Source organism: Hemiscyllium ocellatum, chromosome 18 (assembly GCF_020745735.1).
Source record: "Hemiscyllium ocellatum isolate sHemOce1 chromosome 18, sHemOce1.pat.X.cur, whole genome shotgun sequence".
NCBI lineage: Eukaryota > Metazoa > Chordata > Chondrichthyes > Orectolobiformes > Hemiscylliidae > Hemiscyllium > Hemiscyllium ocellatum.
This window is the reverse complement of record NC_083418.1, coordinates 30769550-30794009: the sequence shown is the minus strand read 5'-3', so window position 1 is coordinate 30794009 and position 24460 is coordinate 30769550. Positions and strand designations below refer to the sequence as shown.

Genomic DNA, 24460 nt, shown 5'->3' with positions numbered 1-24460 from the left:
AAATTATTCCTTGGTTTAGAAGAGACTCCTGAGCACTTGAAGATGTATTGAGTTCTAAAAATAGAGCGGTAATATTCATTATCTGGACTACTCTTGTCATTTGCTCAAACCACTCAACATGTCCTATATCTATTCCCCACTATATGTTATGAGATTGTCCTGTATTTATCTTGCCTCATTTGTACCTCACAGATACTGTCCAATAACCATCACTGTTATATTTGTAGTCATACAGCATAGAAACAAGCCTTTGGGCCTCCCATGTCTATGCTGACCAACAAATATAAATTACACTCATCCCATTTACCTGTACTTGTTCTACTGTGCCCTAGCATTTTAAGTACTTGTCCAGAAGCTGCTTAAATATTGTGACAGTACCTGCCTCCACTGCCCTCTCAGACAGCGCTTTCCATTTTTCTATAACCTCTTGGTGGATAAAAAGATTCCTCAGATTTCCTCTAAACCACTTACACCTCACCTTAAACTGTGCCCTCTGATCTTAGACAGATCTGCCATGGAGAAAGGATGCTCACAATCTTCTGTCTCTGTTATCCATAATTTTGTATATTTTAATCACTTCCTCATATCTCTCACTCCACCTTTAGCCTTCTCTGTTTCAAGAAAAACAAACCTAGCCTATCCAGTCTTTCCTCGTAACTGAGACTTTTCATCCCAGGCAACATCCTGATGAATTTCCTCTGCACCTTCCCAGTGCAATCACATCCTGCCAACAATGTGGTGACCACAACAGCAAACACAATCACCTGTGGCTTAACCAGTGTTCTGTAAAGTTGCAACAAAACTTCCTTGCTCCTATGTTCTGTGTACCAGCTAATGAAGTTTTTTTCTAGTTGTCAATGTCTTGTAAAACTTGACTGGTCTTTCTACTGGTTCAGACTTTAGAACCTTAGCAGATTTCACTGAAAGCATTATATACAAGTGACATTGTCTCATTTGGGTTTTCTTGTGGAAGTACTTAAAATCTTTTCCTCATGGAACAATTTTTTTTCTCTTTCCAGTTCCCTTCATCGCTGCTGAAGATATTGCTCATGCTGAAGTTCAATGTTTGTCTGCCCTTTGGAATCCCACTTCTGGTAAATGTCCGTAATTTACATTATTTAGGCAGTTAGCTCAGCTAAGCCTGTAGTGTACGCATTTATTTTCAAGCAAAAGTACACGAATAGCAATCTCTTCCACCCTTGCTCTCCATAAGTATTCTTTTTGTCTCTAGTTTGGAGACCAATTGGACTTAATTGTATTTACTTGATTGAACTTCATCCAGTTCAGGGAGCATTAGCGACTCCCTTTATTGGGAGATGGTATGTGCAGGGATTGCTGCATGTTGGTGCTCAATGTGTACATGACAAAGTAGAGGACACCAACAAAATTAGAAAGGGAGAAAAAAAAATCTTTGAACATTAAGTAGTATTTGGATCATTTAAAGCTTTTGATTCATAAGCTTGAAAATTATAGGAGGGAGGGAAGGAAGATTGGAAGCTTAAGTATTCAAAACAGTAGAATTACTAAGAAAAGTGAGTTACTGTAGGAAACAACATTACATATTCTGGTTTCCATGCAGGCATGTGGAAGAGGGCATGTACAAATTATGATGGAAATAGGAAAAGGGTCTGATAAGCAATGATCTGAGAAGTAAATTACAGGATCACAATTGTTACAGCACAGAGGATGGCCATGTTGCCATTGTACCTGCACTAGTTCCATTACCTCCTGCCTTTTTCCCATATCCCTGCAAAATATTTATATTCAAATTATCATCCAGCGTCGTCTTGAATGCCTCAACTGAACCTGGCTCCTCCACATTTCCAGTCTGTGCGTTCATTCCTCTGACTACTTGTTGAGTGAAAAAGATTTTTCTCACATTATCCTTGCTTCACATGCAAATAGATAAAATGTGTTTGGAAGTTGGTATGAGCAGGATTGCTGATTTCAGAGTAAATCTTTTTCTGTTGGTCATAAACGCAGTTCATGAACAGCATTTATGCCATTTCATTTGTGTCTTTTTAAAAAAAGAATTCAGGCCTTTGCTCAATTAAACCAAACTGGACCTTTTATATTGTCAAAATTTACTGAAAAATATAATTTGTTTTAAGCAAAGACAATATCAGAAAAATGAAAGTGCAGTGATGTTAATAGTTATTTGCTGTATTTTAAAAGAACTGCTTCAGGCACAAGATTTTATTCTCAGGGTGGCATGGTGACTCAGTGGCTGACACTGCTGCCTCACACCACCACAGGTTCGACTCCAGCCTTGGGCAACTGTCTGTGTGGAGTTTGCACGTTCTCCCAGTGTCTGCGTGGGTTTCCTCTGGGTGTCCAGTCCCCTCCCGCAGTCCAAAGATGTGCATGTTTGGTGAATTGACCATGCTAAATTGCCCATAGTGTTCAGGGATGTGTAGGTTAGGTGCATTAGTCAGGGGCAATGTAAACTAATAAAGTAGGGGAATGGGTCTGGGTGGGATACTCTATGATCGGTCGGTGTGGACTTGTTGGGCCAAATAGCTGTTTTGAGCCTGTAGGGATTCTAAAACTGTAGGGATTCTAGATACAATTTTGGATGAGGAAGCTCTTTGGCCGATTTAATGATATTCTTTCAAATTACAAAGCTCACCGACTTTCCGTTGTCATATCTAGCTGTTTCTTAAATAGGCCCAGTAATCTAGCTTTAACCACTTTTCCTAGCAGAATTCTCATTATAACTGGCTATTCTGGAGTAAATACTTGTTTTTCCTTGTAATGTTCTTTTTTAGAAAAGTTAGAAAAAGTGTTTGTCGTGCCCTTAGGACGGGTTAAATAATTCCGTGGCAATTGGTATCCTGAATTGGACCCTTCTTACATTAGCTAATGAAAGCACTGGAATGAATTGAAGTCTGGACTTTGTTGTCTTATAGACTTGAATGGACCATATAAACTGAATGCAATTATTTTGCATACTCTGCAGAATCTGCTCACAAGTTGTTCATCATGGCCACTTCATCAGAGGAGGTTCTGCTCATTGTGAAGAAAGTACGGCATAAAAAACAGGATGGGGCGTTATATCTGATGGCAGAGCGTGTAGCATGGACACCGGAGGGAAAGGATCGTTTTGTCATTAGTCACATGTATGCAGATATCCGCTGTAAGTATTTTGATCAGGGGAAGAATCTAGCCAGTGCATTCATATTGTGATTGTGATTTGATTGTAAATTTTTAAAAATATTTTTTCATTGAGTATGGGACACTGGCAAAACTAGCATTTGTTTCCCAACCCTAAATACCCTGGTGAGTTGCCGCCTTGAAGCACAATGGCCTTTGGGATATAGGTGCTGAATCGCGCTATTAGGCAGGGAGTTCCAAGATTTTGACTGGGTAGTATGGGAGGAATGGAATGATAATGTAACATGTAGCTTGGAAAGGAAATTATGCGTGTCTGCTGTTCTTGTCCTTCTAAGTGATAGAGAGTGTGGTTTTGGAAGGTGCTGTTGAAACAACTTTGGTGAGCTGTTACATTATGTCTTATGGATGGTACAGCACTGTTGCCTGTGCATTGGTGATGAAAAGAATGAACGATGACGTTGGTGGATGGGATGCCAGTCATACAGGCTACTTTTTGATGGATGGTATCAAGCTTGTGGTGGTGTTAGTGCCAGCCAGGCAGTTGGAGATTATTCCATCATACTCCTGATTTGTCCATTGTAGGAAGTGGGAGATCAGTTACTCATTGCAGAATTTGTGGCCCAGTTCAATTTCTGGTCAATGATAATTCTCAGCATGTTGATGTTTTAAGGTTCTTGCAGCCATTTCAAAGGACATTTAAGAGTTGACCACATTACTGTAAGTCTGGAGTCACATAGAGGGATGGCAGACTTCTTAAGGAACATTGCTGTGTGACATTCCTGAACCAGATTGGATTTCACAACAATCCAGAGTGGTCTCATGGTTACTATTGTATTAACTTTTAAGTCCCAACTTAATAACTAAATTCAAGCTTCAACATGTACTATGGTGAGATTCAAACCCTGCTTCCAAACCATTAGATTAAAACTCCTGTGATATTACTGCTATGCCACTAACTTTCATAAATCCAGTCTAAGCTGATAATATACAACAAGCTTCTTTTGCCCAAAGTTAAAAATCACACAACACCAGGTTATAATCCAACAGGTTTAATTGGAAGCACACTAGCTTTCGGAGCGACGCTCCTTCATCAGGTGATAGTCACCTGATGCCCAAGATCCTTACAGCAAAAGTAACATCAATATTGTATGATGAGTCTAGTTCCCAACAGTACTGGTGCGTGTACTGATTTGCCCTGAACGTGTAGCAATTGCTAAACTGACAATCTCTCTTGGAGAAACTATAGGATGGAGAAGTATGGAATCAAAGATGTGCGGGTCAGGTGAATTGGCCAAGCTAAAATTGCCCGTAGTGTTAGGTAAGGGGTAAATGTAGGGGTATGGGTGGGTTGCGCTTCGGCGGGTCGGTGTGGACTTGTTGGGCCGAAGGGCCTGTTTCCACACTGTAAGTCTAATCTAAAATATGTTAAGCATGTCACATTGGACCTGATAGAAACAATGCCAAAGGGGCTTTGCAAGGGACAACATTCTTAAGGAACATTGCTGTGTGATGATGACAATATTGCATTTTTATTGAACAATGAGATGGGCAAATTGTTTTTGTATCCTTTTGTACAAACATACGAAATAAGACCAGGTATAGGCCATTCGGGACCTGATCTCTGCTCTGCCATTCTTTAAGGTTGTGACTGAAGTATTTATAACTTCAAATGCATATTCCTATCTACACTTTGACCCCTTTGCATAATAAGAATCTCTCTACTGCTACCTTAAAAATATTCAAACCCCCTGCTTCCACCTGTTCAGGAAGAAAGTTGCAAAGACATTATTTTTTGCTTCATCTCTGCTTAATGATGAACTCTTGATTTTAAGTTGTGATCCTTGTTCTAGATTCTCCCTTAAGAGGAAACATCATTACGACGCCTACCCAATCAAGTCTCCTCAGTATCTTATATGTTTCAATTAAATCACCTCTTCCACTTATAAATTCAATGTATTTTAATTTCACGTTATTTGTATTATAAATCTCTATCCAGAATGACTTGGTTTTTATATGAGGTGAAAAGAAATTGGCTCAATTTTCCTTAGTAGCAATACTATCCTGTCTCCTCAGTTTATTTTTCTGATCCAGCTTATAGTACTGATGTAGCTTTCATTTGTTGCCTACATTTCTGTATTTAAAAAGAGCTTCAGTATCTGTAGTATAATATTGCAAATAATTTGTCCATCATGTCATAAGGGTCCAAGATAAATGTTGAAGTTCCAGGAATTATCTGGTAAGTTTCCAGGTGGGTATGGGAGAGGACAGAGCCCCACAAGATCAGTAGTATGCAAATAGGGTGGGGATGGCAGTGCCCTTGGGAACAGAGACTCAAATTAAGTATTGAAGAATATATTACATTGAATCAATGAGATTTTTTCAAAAGTTCTGTCTGTCATTAGATGAAGTGTTAATGCAGAAGTATAAGAGAATTGGGCAATGGAATATGTTAGACACATTCTCAAAACCTAGATTCAAATCTAGCTTAAACTGTGTTCAAGAGTTGAAAAATCTCCTGGCTGTTGGCTGCCCCATAGAACTATGTTTGGGCCGCTCACTCAAATCCTAATGAACATGCAGCACAGAACAATATCTAGTATAGCATCAAATGATGAGGGTTCCATGCCTGTGGAAGGAGTGGGAAATGGAACAACTTGCCATTGATCATTGCACTTCTAAGATTGGGCAAAGAAAAAAGAGCTTCACTTTGCATCTGGCTAAGCTATACCAACTATGTAATTAAATTGTTATATATAATTGTTATCATATATTACTAATATGTTACAAATATATTGTTTTCCAATCCTGTGATTTGAAAACCATCCAAGATTGAGGGTTCATTTTAGCTTCTCTAATGCCCAAATTAATTATAATATCATTCCTGGGGTCTTGTGGAACACTGATAGTGATGCACTACTGGGCCAGAGGTTTGAATTCAAGCTGCACCTCAGGATGTGATGGCCACAGAGGTGTGTCATAACATGTCAAAACATGTCTGGTGAATATTGGGTAACACTGTCTGTATTTAAGCACCAATTAGTGCTAGAGTGGCACTTTTACTTAGTTCTCGGTGGAACTGGTAGAGGAAATGGAAATTTGCACATTGCTGCACTTGAAGATGTCTTAACTTGCTTGAGAATGCTTGATTGATCATCTGATGGAATGTTTCATTCCTCAACTTTTAAAATTCCTTTTATTGTACAGTCATTAAATGGGTCTGTAGAAGTTTCTAAATAGCAATCAATCTTTAATCCCTTTATGCATTCTACTTTGAGGTTAATAAATTGAAATTTTCTGTTATAATTTCATCTAATTTCATGGTGTTGGTTGAATTTCAGGTCAGAAGATTAGCCCTGAAGGGAAGGCAAAAGTTCAGCTTCAGCTGATTTTACATACAGGTGACACTACAATCTTCCATTTCACTAATGATAACAGTGCTAGTGCAGCAGCCAAAGACCGTGATGCTGCGAAGGACTTGCTCCAACAGCTGCTCCCTAAGTTCAAGAAAAAAGCCAACAAGGAACTGGAAGAGAAAAACAGGTACAGGGAGGGAAAAATGTAGAATATTTCTCAAACATTCTAGCAAAGGTGCAGTTTCAGGTGTTCAGCATGGCAACACTCAATTAATTTAATTGCTCTGATGTGGTTGAGAATTCATAGAAGATTGGTTTGATCTTAAATAATTTATTGTAGTTGTCTGAACCTACATAAAGCTTGTTGAGAAGAGATCCTGTTGGTTCCAATAAATGAACTGTCTTGCTATGCATGTCTGCCTGATGATTGGTACAGTGGTTTTTAAGGTGAAATGTCACTTGGTCCCAGGTTCAGTTCTTAGTCAATTAAGCAATTTTTGTAGTTGCTTTCATTTTCATTAGAGTAAGTAAGGAATACTGTCCAACGGTCTTTCTCCTTAATGGCTATCTGGTGATACTTGGTGGGAAGTGAGCATACATAAATGTATTGTGTTATGGACCAGGCCGCACCCCCCTCAAAATTTTCAAGACCCTAACTTTTTTCTTATTTTAAAGGCAGATGTGATGTGTGTGTGTGCGTGTGTGTGTTCGTGTTTGTGTTCGAAGTGTGATGCAACTGGTCAAACCATTCTGCTTTAAGCAAAACAGAATTTGTTGAAACACCAACAAAAGAAAGCGGAATTTAGAATATCTTAACTATGGATAACTTAACCGACCCGATACAGTAACTATTACTAATTAACTGTTTCAATACAGTAACATCTCACAAACACACCCCTTGGCAAAAAGGTATATTCAAACTCAGATTCTCGCAGGCAGGAGGGAACAACATCCAGAGAGAGATTTAAGAGAAAGTCAGAGAAATCCTTTACTGAAGCTAGTAACACTTCTGAACTCTCTCATCTTGTGACTGCTGCAGCAAAATAGACTATAAAAAAACCTGAATTGGGAGAATTGGCCATTCTCCTTCCATTGTTTAGTTGTTACTCCCTGGGCTCTTTGGCACCTCTGCCTTTACAACCTCTCATTAAAGAAAAACAAGGACAAAGTAACCTTTTTAAAGTGGCAGTGTCGTCACAATTGTTGGGCTTTTCACAATACAGGATAGTGTAAGTGATACACCAAAGAGTAGTTACCATCTGTAGAACTACATTAAAATCTGCAAAGGATATGAGCCCCGGTAACATTACAGCAATAGTACTGACAACTTGTGTTCCGGAACTTGCCAATCCTCTAGCCAAGCTATTTCAGTACAGCTTCATGATTGGCATATGTCTGATGATGTGGAAAGTTGCCATGGTATGTCCAAAACACAAAGGACAAATCAAACCCAGCCAATTACTATCTCATCAGTCCAATCTGATATGATGGTCATCTTGTTCAGCAATAACTTACTCATTGACATTTCAGTTTGCATTCCACCAAGGCCACTCAGCTCATTAATTCATTATGGCCTTTAAGCAAGCATGAACATGAGAACTGAATTCCAGAGGTGAGGTGAGAGTGACTGACCTTGACATAAAAGGCTGCATTTGACTGAATGTGGCATTAAGGACCTCTGGCAAAGCTGGAGTCACTGAGAATTGGAGGAGAGAATTGGTTGGAGTCATACCTGTTACAAAGGAAGATGGCCGTGGTTGTTGAAGATCATTCATCTCAACTCCAGGAAATCCATGGAGTTCCTCAGGCTAGTCCAACTGTCTTCAGCTGCTTCATACATTACTGTCCTCCCATTACAGGTCAGAAGTGGATATATTTACTGACTGTACAATGTCAGCACCATTTGTGAATCCTCAAATACAGAAACAGTATCTGAGAAGTCACAGTGGTGCTGAACGTCAGTGAACATATCCACTTCTGACCTTGTAAAGGAGGTACAGTTATCTTTGTTGAAATGCAGCAAGACCTGGACAGTTTCTAAGTTTGGATCAGTGATGCTGGAAGAGCACAGCAGTTCAGACAGCGTCCAAAGTGCAGCAAAATTGACGTTTCGAGCAAAAGCCCTTCATCAGGAATCCACGACATGGTTGAAGAGCTTCAGGGCAGAGGAAATGATCTGGGAGTTGCAGTGGGAGAGGGATTCCCTGAGATTCTTGTAGAGAGAGGAGGAAAACTTCAAGGCAGGCATCCTTGCAAGAGGATTCGCAGTAGGGTTAAAATCAACGAGATAAAAACAATGATTGCAGATGCTGGAAACCAGATTCTGGATCAGTGCTGCTGGAAGAGCACAGCAGTTCAGGCAGCATCCAAAGTGCAGCGAAATCGATGCTTCTGGCAAAAGTCCTTCATCATTCCTGATGAAGGGCTTTTGCCCAAAGCGTCGATTTCGCTGCACTTTGGATGCTGCCTGAACTGCTGTGCTCTTCCAGCAGCACTGATCCAGAATCTGGTTTCCAGCATCTGCAGTCATTGTTTTTACCTAGTTTCTAAGTTTGGGCTGTGGTGGCAAGTAGTCCACAAGGGCCAGGCAATAACCATCCTCAACCAAGAGAGAATTTAATCATAGCCCCATTACATTAAATAGTATTAGCATCATTGAATCATCCACTATCGACTTCCTGGAAAAGGATGTGGGGAGAGATGCTGGTTTAACCATTGATTTGAAATTGAACCGAATTAGCCATATAAGTACTTAGTCAATAAACTTAGGTCAGAGGCAAGTAATCTTGCAGCAAGTAAATCATCATCTGATTCTTCAAAGCTTGTTCACTATGTACAAAGCATAAGTCAGAAATGTGATAAAAGCACTGCTCACTTGGGTGTAGGTCCAGCAGTACACAAGAAACCTGTTGCCATCCAGGGCAAAGCAACCTGCCTGATTGGCACTATGGCTACAAACATTTACTACCTCTGCCACCAATAATCAGTAGCAGCCACATCTAACATCTACAAGATGCACTGCAGAAATTCTCCAAGGCTCCTTTGACAGCACCTTACAAACCCATGACATCTACCATCTAGAAGGACATGGGATGTAGATATATGGGATGCCATCCTGCCTTGGAATATGTTGCTAGAATTCCCTCTCTGTGTGCGTGTACTTACAGCAAATGGGCTGTAGCAGTTCAAGAACGCATCTCATTACCTCCTCCTCAAAGGCAACTAGGGGTGGGCAATAAATGCTGGCCCAGCCAACAACACCCACATCCCGTGAATTAATTAAAAGGAACCTTCATACACAGCCCTGTAACCTACAGTTAGCTTACTTTTGATATTGTGAACGATGAGGGGGAAAAAATACCGTGTATAGATTAGTAAATAACTGCATTGTATATTATTACTTGGTCCCTTAAGTAATAGTTTGTGTACAGATGCCATTAATATACTCTTTCAATTCAAGAGAATCTAAGTTGCACAACACTATCCTTTAAGCATAAAATATCTGTACTCTGAGGTAGTGATGACCGAATTAAAGTTCTTTTCTCATCCTCTTATCTGATAGACTCAGACAGTTAAGGCTTCATTTCGAGAATTTGGGAATCTCCTGTGATAAGTGTTACATTTCTATCTCAGCACTAAGTAATAAGCACAAAAAAGGAGCAATCTTCCAGTGTTTCATCCATTTGTAACTCAGACCCATGTCTTTCTGTATATTAGAATGCTTCAGGAGGACCCAGTTCTCTTTCAACTCTATAAAGACTTGGTTGTGAGCCAGGTGATCAGTGCTGAAGAGTTTTGGGCCAACCGGCTGGCTGGAAATTCCGTGGATAACTCTGTATCTGGTAACAAGCAGGATATTGGAGTTTCTGCTGCTTTCCTGGTGAGGGTTTAATGTGAGGCAGCCTATTTCAAACTTCATGTCTGTTTTCTTTGCATATTTGTTATTGTATTTGCTGGTCTCAAAGTTTATTTTCAATTTGGGATGGTACATTGTATGGGTCTAAGGGATATGGCCTTGGCGAGATTTGTGGCAGAATTGAATTAGATGTACTAAGACAGACTTGATTAGGGAGCATAAGGTGAAGAAACTATTAGTGGGCAGTGACTATAATTCGACAGAATTTGCCCTGCAGTTTGAGAGGGAGAAGCTGGAATCAGATGTACCAGTATTACAATTGAATAAGGGTAACTACAGTAATATAAGGGGGAAGCTGGCCAGAATTGATTGGAAGGGGAACCAGTAAAGAAGATGGTGGAACAACAATGGCAGAAGTTACTGGGGGTAATTCAGGAGGCACAGCAGAAATTCATCCCAAGGAAAATTATGTATATTAAGGGGAGGACGAGGCAACTATGGCAGACAAGAAAAGTCAGGCACATCATAAAAGCAGCAAAAAAAATATACAATGTGGTGAAGGTTAGTGAGAAGCCAGAAGATTGAGACACCTTTAAAAACCAACAGAGGATAACCTTAAAAATAATAAGGCAGGGAGAAAATGAAGCAGGAGTTTAAACTCGCTTGTCATATAAAAGAAGATTGCAAGAGGTAAGAGTGAGGCAAGAGTGGACATTGGATCACTGGAAAATAAAGCTGGAGAAATAGTAATGAAGAACAAATAAATGACAGAGGAACTGAACAGGTATCTTGCATCAGTTTTCAGATTGGAAGACACCAACAGCATGCCAGAATCTCAAGAGTCAGGGGGCAGTGGTGACTGTGGTTGCCATCATTAAGGAGAGGTGCTGGAGAAGCTAAAAGGTCTGAAGGTGGATCAATCACCCAGACCAGGTAGGCGATGTTGTCAAGTTTATAGGGTTTGAGCTATAGGAAGACGCTGAATAGGCTGAGGCATTTTACCCTGGAGGGTTGGAGACTGAGGGTCGCCTTATAGAGGTTCAAAAAAAAAATGAGCGGCTCATTGGTTAGTACTGCTGCCTCACAGCACCAGGGACCCTGGTTCAATACCACCCTTGGGCAACTGTGTGGAGTTTGCTCTTTATCTGCGTGGAGTTGCTCCAGTTTCCTCCCACAGTTCAAAGATGTGCAGGTTATGTGGATTGGCCATGCTGAATTGCCAATAGCATCTAGGGATGTACAGGCTAGGTGGATTAGCTATGGGAAATGCAGGGCTATATAGGCTTTCAAGAGAGCTAGAAAAGAAGAGCTGAAATGTGTTGTTGAGGCTGTATAAGACTCTGGTCAGAGAAGATGAGACAGGGCTGTGAAATTGTCTAGGGATTGTTAGGATGGGAGACTGGGTGAGATTTCAGAACAGACTGGAGTACTGTTCTGGCTATGTTTTTTGCAGAAATTTATTTGCATAATTCTGAACATTTCAATCAAGTTTTATAATAACCGCTTGATGGTGTACTGCAATATCTGATATATTCTGTCCTACTTTGCTCACAGGCAGACATCAGACCTCAGACTGATGGCTGTAATGGCCTCAGGTATAATCTGACCTCTGACATCATTGAATCCATTTTTCGGACTTATCCTGCTGGTGAGTACAACATAACAGAAGTATGTAAATTTGAATTGGACAAATTGGGCTGTGGGAGGGGCAGAGCAGTCTTTGTATCTGATCTCAACAGTTGTGCCAACTACTTACTTTGTTTGACAGTGAAACAGAAGTATGCAGAGAACGTTCCTCACAACATGACTGAGAAAGAATTCTGGACCCGCTTTTTTCAGTCTCACTACTTCCACAGGGATAGGATCAATGCTGGTTCAAAGGATCTCTTCTCTGAATGTGCCAGGATCGATGAGAAAGGTGAGCCTTAAACTCAAAGCAGAAACTTCCCAAAGCTGTATACATGGGCCCGAGTGTATATTTTTGCATATAAATAAAATGGTGCAAGTTTATTTTTCTCATTTGCACATGGGGTGTGGACTTTGCTGGTCAGGTTAGCATTTATTTCCCATCTCCAGTTACCCTGAGGAAGTCAAGATGTCTGACTTTGAGGGTAAATTGAATCTGGTGATGTTTCCAAGCACCTACCGTGTGCCTGCTGCGCTTGTTCAAGCTCCTGGATTTGGAAGATGCCGGTGAGTTGTTGCAATGTATCTTGCTCTACTGCCAATATCTGCTGATCTCAAAAGGAGCGAATGTTCAAGGTGACCAAAAGATATAGGAGTGCAGTTAGGTCATTTGGCCCATCAAGTTTGCTCTGCCATTGGATGAGATCATGGCTGATTTGATAATCCTCAACTCTACTTACCTGTCTTATCTCCATAACTCTTGATTGCCTTAATGATCTAAAATGTGTCTGTCTCAGCCTTGACAATTTTCTTTAGTAAAGAATTCCATAGACTCAATACCCTCTGAGAGAAAAAGTTCCTCCTCATCTCTGTCTTAAATTTGCAACCCCTTACTCAGATTATGCCTTCTGGACCGAGTCTGTCCTACAAGGGGATATCACATCTCTGCATCTATTTTATCAAGCCCCTGAAGAATTTTCTATGCTTCAATAAGGTCTCCATTCATTCTTCTAAACTTTGAATAGGCCCAACCTAATGAACCTTTCCTCTTAACATATTCGCTGTGTACCCAGAAGCAACCTAATGAACTTTCTCTGGCTTGCCTCCAATATTCTTTCAATAAAGGGACCAGAACTTTTCGTAGTAGTTCTGTGGCCCAGCTGTGGTCCAACTAGTGCCTTTTATATTTTTAACATGACTTCCCCATTTTTATACTTCATTCCTTTTGAAATGAAGGCCAACTATCCGTTTGCCTTCCCTATTACCCACCGGACTTGAATGCACAAGGACTTCGAAACCCTCGATGCTGAAATTTTCTACACTCCTTCCCCATTTAAATGATATTCAGCTGTTTTATTCTTCCTGTCAAAGTGCTTAATCTCACATTTTCCAACATTATATTCTTCTTGCCAAGTAATTGCATGCTCTTTCAATCTGTATATGTTCCTCTACGGGGTCGTCTTCTTATCCATTTTTGCCACCTGAAAACTTGGCAATTCTGTCATCCAATTCAACTGGACTGGCCACATAAACACAGCAGCTACAAGAGCAGCTCAGAGGCTGGGAATACTGCGGTGAGTAACTCACCTTCTAACTCCCCCCAGCCTGTCCACCACCTACAAGGCACAAGTCAGTGTGATGGAATACTCTCCACTTGCCTGGATGGGTGCAGCTCTAATAACACTCAAAAAGCTTGACACCATCTTGGACAAAGCAGCCTGTTTGATTTACAGATGTGTTGTCAGCATTCACTCGTTTTACCACCATTGCTCAGTAACAGCAGTGTGTGCTAACCACAAGATGCACTGCAGATATTCACCAAACCTTAGACAGCATCTTGCAAACCCATGACCACTTCAATCTGGAAGGACAGGGCAGCAGATACGTGGGAACATCACCACCAGCAAGTTCACCTCCAAGTCATTTACTATCCTCACTTGAAATTATATTGCCTTTCTTTCACTGTCACTGGTTCAAATTCCTGGAATTCCATCCCTAAGGGTATTGTGTCTCAACCTACAGTATGTGAACTGCTGTAGTTCAAGAAGGCAGTTCACCACCACTTTCTCATAGGCAAGTAGGGACAGGCAATAAATACTGGCCAGCCAACAATGTCCACCTCCCACAAATGACTAAAACAAAATATATTTTGTAAATAATTGTGGACCTAGCACGGATCCCTGTGGCATTCCACTAGTTACAAGTTGCCTTCAGAAAAATGTCCCTCTCATCCCAACTCTATCTTTTATCAGTTAGCATTCTTCTGCCCATGCTAATAGACTACATCCAACACTATTGGCTGTTACTGTATTAAGAAGTTTTAACGTGGTCACTGTTCCCTAATGGATCTCTTGCTCTGAGATTATTTATTAAATTTGCTTTCTTACACACTATCAGATTCAAAATAATCTGATCTTTGGTTGGATCCATAAGCTATTGTTTCAGGAAGTTGTCCCAAAAGCTGCCTTTTAATATTTTGCTCTGGCTACCTTTGCCAATTTGATTTTACTGATCAACATGAAGATTAAAGTCATCATGATTAGAAAGCTACCTTGTTTTACATGCTGTCATTATCTCATAATTTATTCTCTGTCCTGTGGGCGGCACAGTGGTTAGCACTGCTGCCTCACAGCGCCAGAGACTTGGGTTCAATTCCCGCCTCAGGCGACCGACTGTGTGGAGTTTGCACATTCTCCCCGTATCTGCGTGGGTTTCCTCCGGGTGCTCCGGTTTCCTCCCACACTCCAAAAAATGTGTAGGTTAGGTGAATTGGCCATGCTAAATTGCCCGTAGTGTTAGGTGAAGGGGTAAATGTAGGGGAATGGGTCTGGGTGGGTTGCGCTTCGACGGGTCGGTGTGGACTTGATGGGCTGAAGGGCCTGTTTCCACACTGTAAGTAATCTAATCTACAGAAAAGCTCCTGTTGTGTGTTTGGGGTGGGTGTGGGTTTTGGGGGGGGAGGTGAGATTCCTTATTTCTTGTTTTTGGCATCATCCAATCTAAGACAATTTCTTGTTATCATACTTGTTCCATGTTATACTAGCAAAGCTACCCCAACATCCTTCCTTTTATGCCTGTCCTTCTGAAAATTCATGTATCTCCGAAAGTTTAGATCATAACTTTGATCTCCCTGTAATGACTATAGAATTATACCCATTACACTCTTTGTACAGTAAATTCACTTGTTTGTGTTTGGATACGACATCTATTTAGGTAAAGAGCTATTAATTTTGCCTTATCATTTTTCTCCCCTTTCACCCTGTAGGCTCCTGTTTTCTTATGCTTGTACACTCTGTCCTTTCCTGTCCCATTCTGGGCATCATTATCAAAATAGTTGCATGCAATGCCACCATATACTTTATTTTGTAAACCTATGTTTCCTCCCTCCCAAGTGACTCCTCCCAATTAAGTTAAAGCCCTTTTAATTGGAATGAGGACGGTATTGGAGTGAGGATATGTAGAATCTTAACAGCGAGGGAGGGGGCCATTTCGCTCATTGAGCCCAAACCAACCCTCCGAAGAGCATCCCACCGAGACCCACCTATTCCTGTAACCCTACATTTCCCATGGCCAATCCACTTACCCTGCACAGCGTTGGGACTGTGGGAGGAAATCCTCCGAGACACTGGGAGAATGTGCAAAATATACACAGACAGTCACCCAAGGGTGAAATCAAACCTGGGTCCCTGTTGCTGTGAGGCAGCAGTGTTAACCACTGTGCTTCCTACTTTGGGATATATTCTGTCACACTTCTGACTAGTGCCTTTTGGAGGCTGGACAGGCTTGGGGGAGTTGGTTGTACAGGAATCCTAGCCTTTTGTCATCACATGTTTACATGTTTGGTCCGTTTCTGTTTCTGGTTAAAGGCATGTCGCAGAATGTTCTTAACCCAGGATTTAGTGATGATAATGTAACACTATTGAATGTCAAGGGGAAATGGTTAGATTCTCTCTTATTGGAGATGTTTCTTTTAGAGCAAAAGCTATTTTTTCACTATTGAGCTCAAATCTAAATTTTGTCCACAGCCTACTGTGAGATGGCATGGACTGTTTCATCATTTAAGGACATTAACTGAGCACCCTGCAATAATGAGAGAAAGGTTGCCATTGTGACTCAGTGGTTACCACTGCTGCCTCTCAATGCCATGGAGATGGGTTCGATTCCAGCCTTGGGTGACTGTCCATGTGGAACTTGCACGTTCTCCCTATGTCTGCATGGGTTTCAACTGGGTGTTCCAGTTTCCCCCTTCAGTCCAAAGATGTGTAGGTTTGGAGGATTGACTATGCTAAGTTGCCTCATTGTGTCCAGGATTTGCAGGCCAGGTGGATTGGCAAAGGCATATGCAGGGCTACAGGGATAGCATGGCAGGGCTAGGTCTGGGAGGAATTGCTCTTCGGAGGGTAGCTGCAGACTTGATGGGGTGTCTGGCCTCTTTCTGCATTGTAGGAGTTTTATGATCTTCTGTGAGATGGATGATAGGTGATTGAAGCAGCTGAAGAGCATGGGACATAGGAGTCTCCCCGAAGAAACTCCTGCAGATATCTCCTTGGACTGAGATGATTGGTCTCCAACAACCACAACATTCCAATGCTAGATATAACTCCAAAAATGGAGAACTTTCCTCCTCAATTCCGTTGATTTCAGTTTTGTTAGGGTTTCACTCAGTCACACTCTAACCTCAATTTTAATTTGAGCTGTTTTGTTTATGTTCGGCTAAGACTTAGAATGAGGTCTGGAAGTGAGTGGCCTTGGTGAATCCTTACTGATGGGGCCACAATTGGCCAGATAGAATTTGTCCTGCTTTTCTGTGGATAGGACATATGCATAATTTTTCATTGTTAGTTAGTTGATAGTGAGATAGCTGTATTGAAACAAGTTAGTTCAGGGTGCAGCATATTCTGGAACACAAGTTTTCAACACTACTTTTAATGTTTGGACCACCTAGCTTTTGCTGCATTCAGGGCTTCCACCTGTTTCTTAACTATGAAGGCATCACAAATGATTTTTCTCTGCCCTTACTTATTCTGTTGATAAAGTTATGATTGTTGGATATTGATCATGTAGAGGAGCTGCAAATGCATGATTCCAGTATAGAGTCATAGAGATGTGCAGCACAGAAACAGACCCTTCGGTCCAAGTCGTCCATGCCGATCAGATATCCCAACACAATCTAATCCCACTTGCCAGCACCTGGCCCATATCTCTCCAAACTCTTCGTATTCATACACCCATCCAGATGCCTTTTAAATGTTGGAATTGTACTAGCCTCCACTACTTCCTCTCGCAGCTCATTCCATACATGTACCACACTCTTGAGTGACAAAGTTGCCCCTTAGGTCTCTTTTATATCTTTCCCCCTCACCCTAAACCAATGCCCTGTAGTTGCCCCACCCCAGGGAAAAGATTTTGTCTATTTATCCTATCCATGCCCCTCATGATTTTATAAACCTCTATAAGGTCACCCCTCAGTCTCCGACGCTCCAGGGAAAACAGCCCAAGCCTATTCAACCTCTCCCTATAGCTCAAATCCTCCAGCTCTGGCAACATCCTTGTAAGTCTTTTCTGAACCCTTTCACGTCTCACAACATCTTTCCGATAAGAAGGAGAGCAGAATTGAATGCAATATTCCAACCATGGCCTGACCAATATCCTGTATAACCGCAACATGATGCCCCAACTCCTGTACTCAATGCTCTGACCAATAAAGGAAAGAATACCAAATGCTGCCTTCACTATCCTATCTACCCATGACTCCACTTTCAAGGAGCTTTTAACCTGCACTCCAAGGTCTCTTTGTTAAGCAACACTCTAAGACCTTTCCATTAAGTGTTTAAGTCCTGCTAAGATTTGCTTCCCAAAATGCAGCACCTCACATTTATCCATCTCCCACTGCTCAGACCATTGGCCCATCTGATCAAGATCCCGTTGTAATCTGAGGCAACCTTCTTCGCTGCCCACTACATCTCCAATTTTGGTGTCATTTTCAAACTTACTAAATATACCTCTTATGCTCACAACCAAATCATTTATATAAATGATGATAAGAAGTGGACCCAGCACCGATCCTTGTGGCACTCCTCTGGTCACAGGTCTCCAGTCTGAAAAACAACCCTCCACCACCACCCTCTGTCTTCTATCTTTGAGCCAGTTCTATATCCAAAAGAGTTCTCCGTGTGTTCCATGAGATCTAATCTTGCTAGTCAGTCTCTCATGGGGAACCTCCTCGAACACCTTACTGAAGTACATAGAGATCACATCTACCGTTCTGCCCTCATCAATCCTCTTTGTTACTTCAAAAAACTCAAACAAGTTTGTGAGACATGATTTCCCACTTATAAAGCCATGTTGACTATCCCTAGTCAGTCCTTGCCTTTCCAAATACATGTACATCCTGTCCCTCTGGATTCCCTCCAACAAATTGCCCACCACCAACACCAGACTCACTGGTCTATAGTTCCCTGGCTTGTCCTTACCACCTTTCTTAAACAACGGTATCACGTTAGCCAACCTCCAATCTTCCGGCACCTCACCTGTGAGTACCGATGATACAAATATCTCAGTAAGAGGCCCAGCAATCACTTCCCTAGCTTCTCAGAGTTCTAGGGTACACTTGATCAGGTTGTGGGGACTTATCCACTTTTATACATGTCAAGACATCCAGTGCTGCTTCCTCCTGTAATATAGACATTTTTTTAAGATGTCACCGTCTATTTCCCTACATTCTATACTTTCCATGTCTTTTTCCACAGAAAACACTGATGCAACATACTCGTTTAGTATCTCCCCCATCTCCTGTGGCTCCATCCAAAGGCTGCCTTGCTGATCTTTGGGAGGCCCTATTCTCTCCCTAGTTACCCTTTTGTCCTTAATTGTAAAAACCCTTTGGATTCTCTTTAACTCTGTTTGCCAAAGCTATCTCATGTCCCCTTTCTTGCCCTTCTGATTTCTCTCTTAAGTATACTGCTACTGCCTTTATACTCTTCCAAGAATTCACCTTGATCTATCCTGTCTATACCTGACATATGCTTCCTTCTTTTTCTTAACCAAACCCTCAATTTCTTTAGTCATCCAGCATTCCCTATACTTACCAGCCTTTCCTTTCACCCTAACAGGAATATACTTTCTCTGGTCTCTTGTTATCTCATTTCTGAAGGCTTCTCATTTTCCAGCCGTCCCTTTACCTGTGAACATCTGCACCCAATCAGCTTTTGAAAGTTCTTGCCTAATACTGTCAAAATTGGTCTTTCTCCAATTTAGAATTTCAATTTTTAAATCTGGTTTATCCTTTTCCGTCACTATTTTAAATCTAATGGAATTATGGTCGCTGGCCCCAAAGTGCTCCCCCACTGACACCTCAGTCACCTACCCTGCCTTATTTCCCAAGAGTAGATCAATTTTTGCACCTTCTCGAGTAAGTACATCCACATAACGAATTAGAGAATTTTCTTGTACACACTTAACAAATTCCTCTCCATTTGAGCCCTTAACACTATGGCAGTCCCAGTCTATGTTGGAAAGTTAAAATCCCATGCCATAACCATCCTATTATTCTTACAGATAAATGAGATCTCCTTACAAATTTGTTTCTCAATTTCCCCCTGACTATTAGGGGGTCTATAATATAATCTCAATAAGGTGATCATCCCTTGCTTATTTCTCCGTTCCACCCAAATAATTTCCCTGGATGTCTGTCCAGGAATATCCTCCCTCAGAACAGCTGTAATGCTATCCCTTATCAAAAATGCCACTCCCCCTCCTCTCTTGCCTCCCTTTCTATCCTTCCTGTAGCATTTGTATCCTGGAACATGAAACTGCCAGTCCTGCCCATCCCTGAGCCATGTTTCTGTAATTGCTATGACATCGCAGTCCCATGTTCCTAGCCATGCCCTGAGTTCATCTGCCTTCCCTGTTTGGCCTCTTGCATTGAAATAAATGCAGTTTAATTTATCAGTCCTACCTCGTTCTCTGCTTTGTCCCTGCCTGCCCTGACTGTCTGGCTCACCTTTGTTCTCAACTGTACCAGTCTCAGATTGAAATCTTTTCTCACTATCTTCCCTGGGTTCCCCCCCCTACCGTACCAATTTAAATCCTCCCGAGAATCTCCAGCAAATCTCCCTGCCAGTTTAGGTGTAATCCGTCCTCCTTGTACAGGTCACTTCTTTCCCAAAATAGCTTCCAATGATCCAAAGATGTGAATCCTCCTGTACACCAGGTCCTCAGCTATGCATTCATCTGCTCTATCTTCCTATTCCTGCTCTCACTAGCTTGTAGCACCGGGAGTAATCCAGATATTACTTTGAGCACCTTCTTTTTAAATTCCTGCCTAACTCTCTAATCTCCCTTCAGAGTCTCAATCTTTTCCCTTCCTATGTCAATAGGTTCCAATGTATAAAATGACCTCCTGCTGGCCCCGCTCCCCCTTGAGAACATTCTACACCCTCTCTGAGACATCTTTGATCATGGCACCAGGGAAGCAACACACCATTTTGATTTTTCACTGCTGGCCACAGAAATGTCTGTCTGTACCTCGGACCAGAGAGTCCCTTAACACATTAGATCGCTTGGAATCCGATGTAACCCTCATCGCATTAGAGCCAGTCTCAATACCAAAAACCTGGCTGTTTGTGCTACATTCCCCTGTGAGTCCATCATCCCCTACATTTTCCAAAACAGCATACTTATTTGAAATGGGGATAGCCACAGAAGACTCCTGCACTACTTGCCTACCTCACCTACCTTTCCTGGAGTTAACCCATCGATATGACTGTATCTGAGATTCAGGGCATCCACCTGATCTCTCATTTTTGTTATTTGAGTGGTTCTGCAATAGAACCTCTTTTGTGCTATTTATGCTGTATCAGATAACAAATACTCTGGTATTTTCTTTTTGAACAGGTTTGAAGACTCTGGTTAGTCAGGGAGTGAAGAACCCTCTGGTGGATTTGACATCGCTGGAGGACAAATCATTGGGTGAGGTGAGCATTACATTTTCAAAGGTGAGAGTGGTCATGTGAATAATGTGTACAGTACCATGAAGTTACAATTATAGCAGGTACTTCTGTTTTTAAGCAGTTTGCCAGGGTACAGTGCATCAAGTACGGGAAGGCAATGGGCACCGTTAAAGAGGTTGGAGATAGTGAGTCTTGTTTTATTTATTCATAGCATGAGGACATTGCTCACCAGACCAGCATTTATTGTCCATTCCTAATTGCCCACAGGGCAAATTAAAAGTCATCCACATTGCTGTGGGTCTGGAGTCACATGTAGGCCAGAGTAAGTAAGGATGGCAGTTTACTTCCCTAAAGGACATTAGTGAACCAGATAGGTTTTTCCAACAATTAGCAATGGATTCATGGCCACCATTAAACTCTTAATTAGTGGGAATCGAACCTGGGTCCCCAGAACTTTACCTGGGCCTGTGGATTAACAAACCAGCAATAATACCACCAGGCCATCACCACCCCAGGACTTAATTAAAGGCATTGTATCAATGCACTTTTTTATTCATTCATGCAGTAATGCTGATCTCTAATTGCCTTAAGAAAGTATTGTTAAGCTGACATCTTGAACCAATCTACAGTATTTGTTATGTAGATACTTGCATAGTGTTATGTAGAGAATTCCAGGGTTTTGGCCAAGCAAGGTAGGTGTCTCGAACACACTGCCAGCCAAGTGGAACAACAGATATGATAGCCAAGTTTAAGAGGCATTTAGACAGACACATGAACAGGCAGGGAAGAGAAGGATGTGAACGGTCAGATGAAATTTGTTTAGAGCAGCATCATGGATGGCACAGACATGATGGATCCAAAGGCCTACCTCTGTGCCTCTTCCTATTATTCTTCATTCTATAGATATGGCACTATCTGTTGAGGTGGATACAAAAGGACCAACATCATTGTTGTAGTTGTGGGTATGTTCGCCCAGCTGGGAAGTTGATTTGCAAGCATTTTGTCCCGTGTCTTGGTGATATCTTCGGTGCTTTGGAGCCTCCTATGAAGTGCTGCAGTACTGCCTTCTGGAATTTATTTGGTTCCATTCCTGCTGCTTCCGGCTCCGGTTCCGGTGGTTCGTTGTAGTGGCCTGTATGTTGGTTCTAGGTCTATGTTTTTGTTGATGGGGTCTGTGGATGAGTGCCATGCTTCTAGAAATTCTCTGGCTGTCCTCTGTTTAGCTTGTCCTGTGATTATTGTGTTGCCCAGTCAAAGTTGTGGTCCTTTCCATCTGCGTGTATGACTACTAGGGACAGCTGGTCGTGGCATTTAGTGGCAAGTTGTATTCATGAATGCAGATTGCTAGTTGTGTGCCTGTTGTCCAAAATAGTGTTTTGTGCAGTCTTTGCAAGGAATCTAATAAATTACGTTAGGCTTGCACATGATGGGTATTGGGCCTTTTGTTCTGGGGAGTTATTGTCTGTTTATGGGCTGTCATGAATCCGAGTGGTCAGAGAAATCTGGCTATCAGTTCCGAGGCTTTACTTATATAAGGTAGCATGGCTAGTGAGTTAGGTCGTGACAATTCCTTATTGTGTTGTTTGTCTGCCAGGCATCTGCAGATGAAATTTCGGATATATCCATTCTTGGCAAAGACTCTGTAGAAGTGTTCTTCTCTTCGCAGGTCGGAAGTGCTGCAGTGTGTTGTAGTCCTTTTGAACAGCGTCCTAAGGCAGCTTCTCTTGTGTGTGTTTGGGTGGTTATTGTAGCTCAGGATCTTGTCGGTGTGTGTGTGTGTGTGTGTGGCATTTCTGTATTCCTTTGTAATGTATTCACCTTTCTAACATCACATCCAGGAATAGGAGTTGATTGTTGATTTCCTCTTCTCTTGTGAGTCTGATCCCTGTGAGCATAGTGTTGATACTGTAGCGTGTGTTCTCAATTTCTGTCGTCTCAATAATAACAAAAGTGTTATATACATATCTGATCCACAGTTTAGGTTGGACTTGTGGGAGGGATGTTTGTTCCAATCTTTGCATCACTACTTCTGGTATGAGCCCAGAAATGGGTGAGCCCATAGGTGTTCCATTGATCTGTTCATATTTGGTCGTTGAATGTGAAGTGCATCGTCAAGCACAGGTTTAGTAGTTAGAGTATGCAGTCCTTGTTGATCGATTCCCCGTTGTGTCGTCTGTTCTGTTTGTCCAGAAGGTTGGCTACTGTCTCTGTGGCTAGAGTTTTGTCAATTGAAATGAACAGTGCCTTTACAATAAATGAGACCATCTTTGTCTATCTTCTTGATGTTGCCTAGGAATTCCTATGCTGATTGTATAGAATGTTTGGATCCACTGATAAAATGTTTCAGCTTTTGTTGAAGTTCTTTTGCCAGTTTATGTGATGGAGTTCCTGGGAGTGCCATAATGGGTCTAATTGGTTTGTCTGCTTTGTGTACCTTGGGTAATCAGTAAAGTCTTGGAGTTGTTCCTTTCCGATTTCATCCTTGGTAGGTCAATCCCAGTTATCAGCCTATTTTTTTTTTGTTAGTTCTATGGTGTGTTGTTTATTCTATTGGTTAGCTGTGATGGGGGGGGTCACATTCCCTCTGTAGGTAGGTGTCGGTATCTGGAAGTGGTTTCTCTGCTTCTGAATATATCCAGTCTTGTCCCTTATAACTGTCATTCTGTCCTTGTCCACTAGTACTATGATTTATGTTCTTGTCATTTTGAGTGTTTTAGGGCTTCTCTCTCTTTGGTGTTAAGATTGTTCATTTGGCTTTTCAATGATTTGTCTGACTACTTGCTGTATCTCTTTGGTTAGTCCGTTAGATCTGAGCAAACATTCCGGTGCAGCTAGGAAGTCTCTTGTTTTTGCATCCCTGTGGTTGTTGTAGTTGAGTCCCTTGGTTAGTACAGCCAGAAGACTCTAGAGACAAGAACAGATATCCCCGCAAAAGACCCTATGCCCATCATGTGCAAGACAAACATAATTTACAAGATTCCATGCAAAGACTGCACAAAATACTATTTTGGACAAAAAGCAGACAACTAGCAATCCACATCCATGAACATCAATTAGCCTCTAAATGCCATGACCAGCTGTCCTTAGTAGCCATGCACACAAATGACAAGGACCACAAAATCGATTGGGACAACACAACGATCATAGGACAAGCTAAACAGAGGACAGCTAGAGAAATTCTAGAAGCATGGTACTCATCCATGGACTCCACTAACAAACACATAGACCGAGACCCAATATACTGGCCAGTACAAATGGAACTGGCAGCCGGACGCAGCAGGAATGGAACCAAATAAATTCCAGAAGAGACAGGACAGCAGCACTTCACAAGAAGCTCCAAAGCACCAAAGATATCACCTAGACAGGAGACAAAATGTCTGCAAATCAACTTCCCAACCTGGTGAATATAGCCACAACTATGACAACCAGCACCTGAGCTATAAATCTTTACACAAACCTTGAACAACATCTCTACTTTGAAGAAGAACAGACATTCTCCCAGTTCTGGGTAAAATTCTTCTTTTAATCACCATCCTAAAAAGCTGATTAACCTAGAATCC

At 41.6% G+C, this 24460-nt stretch overlaps 1 protein-coding gene across 1 annotated transcript in view; it reads left to right on the top strand.

Annotated features, from left to right (window-relative positions):
* Nucleotides 1–24460, top strand: part of gtf2h1 (general transcription factor IIH, polypeptide 1) — a 66418-nt gene that overhangs the window by 6550 nt on the left and 35408 nt on the right. Inside the window, exons 2-8 of the mRNA XM_060838451.1 lie at nt 1020–1094; nt 2960–3136; nt 6453–6654; nt 10185–10347; nt 11878–11971; nt 12092–12241; nt 20845–20924. Coding sequence (XP_060694434.1) covers nt 2983–3136; nt 6453–6654; nt 10185–10347; nt 11878–11971; nt 12092–12241; nt 20845–20924 — 843 coding nt within the window. The 5' untranslated portion in view covers nt 1020–1094; nt 2960–2982. The remainder of the gene's footprint in view (nt 1–1019; nt 1095–2959; nt 3137–6452; nt 6655–10184; nt 10348–11877; nt 11972–12091; nt 12242–20844; nt 20925–24460) is intronic.